The sequence below is a fragment of the Otolemur garnettii genome, unplaced genomic scaffold, assembly GCF_000181295.1.
Source record: "Otolemur garnettii isolate 467f Iridium unplaced genomic scaffold, OtoGar3 scaffold00235, whole genome shotgun sequence".
Classification (NCBI taxonomy): Eukaryota; Metazoa; Chordata; class Mammalia; order Primates; family Galagidae; genus Otolemur; species Otolemur garnettii.
This window is the reverse complement of record NW_003852630.1, coordinates 414486-417850: the sequence shown is the minus strand read 5'-3', so window position 1 is coordinate 417850 and position 3365 is coordinate 414486. Positions and strand designations below refer to the sequence as shown.

At 53.4% G+C, this 3365-nt stretch overlaps 1 protein-coding gene across 1 annotated transcript in view; it reads right to left on the bottom strand.

The window, feature by feature from the left end:
- The window catches only part of NCAPG2 (non-SMC condensin II complex subunit G2), a 72797-nt gene extending 69805 nt beyond the window's left edge, over positions 1–2992 (bottom strand). Inside the window, exons 1-3 of the mRNA XM_023508266.1 lie at positions 2913–2992; positions 2462–2565; positions 54–170 (exon numbers count right to left, since the gene is read on the bottom strand). Of these exons, the coding sequence (XP_023364034.1) occupies positions 54–131 (78 nt within the window). The 5' untranslated portion in view covers positions 132–170; positions 2462–2565; positions 2913–2992. The remainder of the gene's footprint in view (positions 1–53; positions 171–2461; positions 2566–2912) is intronic.
- Positions 2993–3365: the final 373 nt, after the last annotated feature.

Sequence of the window (3365 nt, the reverse complement as noted above, 5' to 3'; positions counted from 1 at the left end):
AAAAAAAAAAAAAACAAATTCACATTAAAGCTAAAATAAAACATGAAACTTACATCATGTTGAATAAATCGCAGAAACTCTCCAACCAGCTCCTTAGACACCACTTGTACAAACGTCCCGCGTTTTTCCATGACAGATGAAGCTGTTCAAATGGCATTTATTTTGTGACCCTAGTGGAAAACACAATCATAATGGAACTTACATTTACAAATATAGCTTTTCCTACAAGATTAAATTTGACATTAACATCTAAGAATTGAAAATCAATTCCTATGCCACCTATAGCAGATAGTTTCTAACAACATTTTGACATAAAACAAGTTGTAATATCAGAAAAGTAATTTACTTATTTCTGTTATTCGGTATATTATCAACGCAATATCAATGATAATATGTATGCTATCACAGCATGGTCAATAAAGTTACCAACTAAGAAAAAGAGGATTCTGAAATGCCAGGAAGCTCACCTTCTCTCCCAGCAGCACCTCAGCAGGACAATTTGCTCCCAACTGCTGAATTCTGAAGATTCTCTCTTGCTAAAGCACGATTTCCCCATCAAAAAAATCCCACTGTGAGAGTCATCTTGTTATTCAAAGTGAGATGAAGAACAGTGGCCCTGGGGTCACTAGGGAGCTTGTTAAGCCACAGCACTCTCCTCCCACCTGTGAGGTAATAAGAGCTCAGGGACCAAGCAATCCCCTCCTTTCTGCCTGTGTCTCCCCCAGGAAACCCTAGTGCACAGTCCCAACACCTGGTGCTAGCAGTGCCTTACTCAAAAGACAGCAAGCTAAAGACAAAGTAACAGCATATGATGCAACAAATTCACAAGAGGGTTCCCACTTCAAAAATAACAAAAGCCTGATTGGTGCCTGTGGCTCAAGGGGCTAAGGCGCCAGCCACATACACCTAAGGTGGCGGGTATGAATCCAGCCTGGGGCCCGCCAAATAACAATGATGGCTGCAACCAAAAAATAGCCAGGCGTTGTGGCGGGCGCCTGTGGTCTCAGCTTCTTGGGGGGCTGAGGTAGGAGACTCGCTTGAGCCCAGGAGTTGGAGGTTGCTGTGAGCTTTGATGCCACAGCACTCTAGCCAGGGGGACAGCTTGAGGCTCTGTCTCAAAAAAAAAAAAAGCCATTATACCATTATAAATGAAGCAATATGGAAAATTACCACCAATAATTGTAGGAATAGGGAGTCATTTTAATTATATAAATATTAGCTCTTAAAGTTTAAAATGGACAAAGTAGAGGATAACCTCACTTGAATGATCCCCCACATGAATAACACTGCATTGTGGTCACCTCATTCCTCCCCTTAAATAGCCAAGCTATGCATTGAAGTCACTGCCACATAACATTGCTTTGGTTAATGATGGCCGTTCCTAACAGTGGTCCCAGGAGATTCTCATATCATATTTTTAGCGTACCTTTTCTATGTTTAGACACACAGATACTTAGCACTGAGTAGCACCTGTGCAGACCTGCAGTCCAGGGGTGTGTGAGTGCTCCCTGGGAGTTCCATGATGACAAAATCACCTAAGGACACATTCCTCAGAATATATCCCCATTGTTAACTGCATGACTACAACTTTTTTTTGGAAACAGTCTCAGTGTGTCACCCTGGGTAGAGTACCATGCAGTCATAGCTGACAGCAGTCTCAGCCTCTCGAGTAGCTGGGACTACAGGTGCCTGCCACTGATACCTGGCTCGTTTTCCTCGTTTTAATAGAGAAGGGTCTCACTCTACCTCAGGCATGTCTTGAAGTCATGAGCTTAAGCCATCCTCCTGCCTTTGCATCCCAGAGTGAGTCACTGAGCCTGGTTATGACTGCAACTTTTTACTGGCCAAAAATGTTGGGAGGGCAGAGAGTGTGGCCAGGAAGCACCAAGATGACTAATGACTAAGTTCATCATTTTAGAAAAACAAATACGCCAGACACAGTGACTCACGCCTGTAATCCCAGCACTCTGGGAGGCCAAGGCAGGAGGACCCCTTGAGCTCAGGAATTTGAGAGAAAAATCAGCGGGCCTGGTAGCGGGCACCTGTAGTCCCAGCTACCGGTGAGGGTGAGGCAGGACAATCACTTAAGTCCAAGAGTCTGAGGTTGCTGAGAGGTGTGAGGTCATCGCGGCACTGAGGGTTACAAAGTGAGACTGTCTCAAAACAAACAAAAAAACAGAAAAACAACATTCCAACCAGGTGATTTGGGGGCATTTTTTCACAATCCTAGTCAGGTGGGGCTCGCCCTGATCTCAGCGCACCCTTCAGCAGTTGACTCTGACACAGCATCACCTCCTCGGCGGACGACGGAACTCACAACCGCGCTTCCCTACTTCTCCCCGAGTTCAGTCCCCGTAACTGTGTGTATTTATTTGTTTCTGGAGACCGGGCTGGCCATGTCGCCCTCCCGCCGCCGCCCGGCCGCGGGCCTAACTTTCTAACCGTTAGCTTCTCGACTTACACTCAGCCTCGCCCCGCGGAGCGAAGACCGCGCCCTCAGGCCAGGACGCCGCCGTCCAGCTGCTGCCGACCCCAGGCCGGGCTCCCGCGCAGTCCGCTCCGGATCTACGGCGGCGGTAGAGGCAGCTCCGTCACCTTCCCGCCGCCCGGTCTGCCCGCCGACTCCCCCCTCCCAGGCACCGCGGCGCAGGGACCCGGCGTCCCTGACGCCGTCCCGGAGGTCCAGTGCCGGGCCTGGGGTCCCCCGAGTGGGCAGGGAGTTCGCAGCGCCGCCCGCGCGACCCCACAGGGCGGAGACCCGCCGCCGCCCGGCCCGGAGCAGCCGCCGTGGCAGGACTGCGGCCCGGAGTGACGGAGGCCGGGACCGACCCGTCGCCTAGGGGAGCGTCCGCCCGCTCCGCAGACCCCCGGCTCCTCCCCGAGCCCAGTTCTGGCTGCGGACGGGCGCTCACCGTGGAACTCCCAGCAGCTCCGGGCCCGCCGCTTCCCGCGCTCGGACCAGATTCAAACGCACCCGCCGGCGCCCGCGACGCGCCCCGCCCCCACACGCGTCAGGAAGAGACACTCCCGCGATATTTGGGGCGCGGGGTGTGGCCGAACACGCCCGTCACGCCCCCTCGCGCCCCGCCCCTGCACAAACCTCCGCCCCGCCCAGTCTTCTCCCGTTCAACCTTCGCCTCTCTGCGGGTGGCCTTGGGTCGCGGTATCCCGGCTCCCAGCCGTGCATCAAAGAACGCGCATGCGCGACGCCGCAATCCGCCTCCCGGCTCCGTGCGTGCGATGTCACCTACTGCGCGCTCGTGCGCGGCCTCCCCTACGAGAGCGCGTGGCTGAGAAGGCGCCTGGTGAAAGGAGGGCGAGAGCACAGAGGAAGAGAGAAGGGGCGGGGAGCAGGCGGGGGAAGG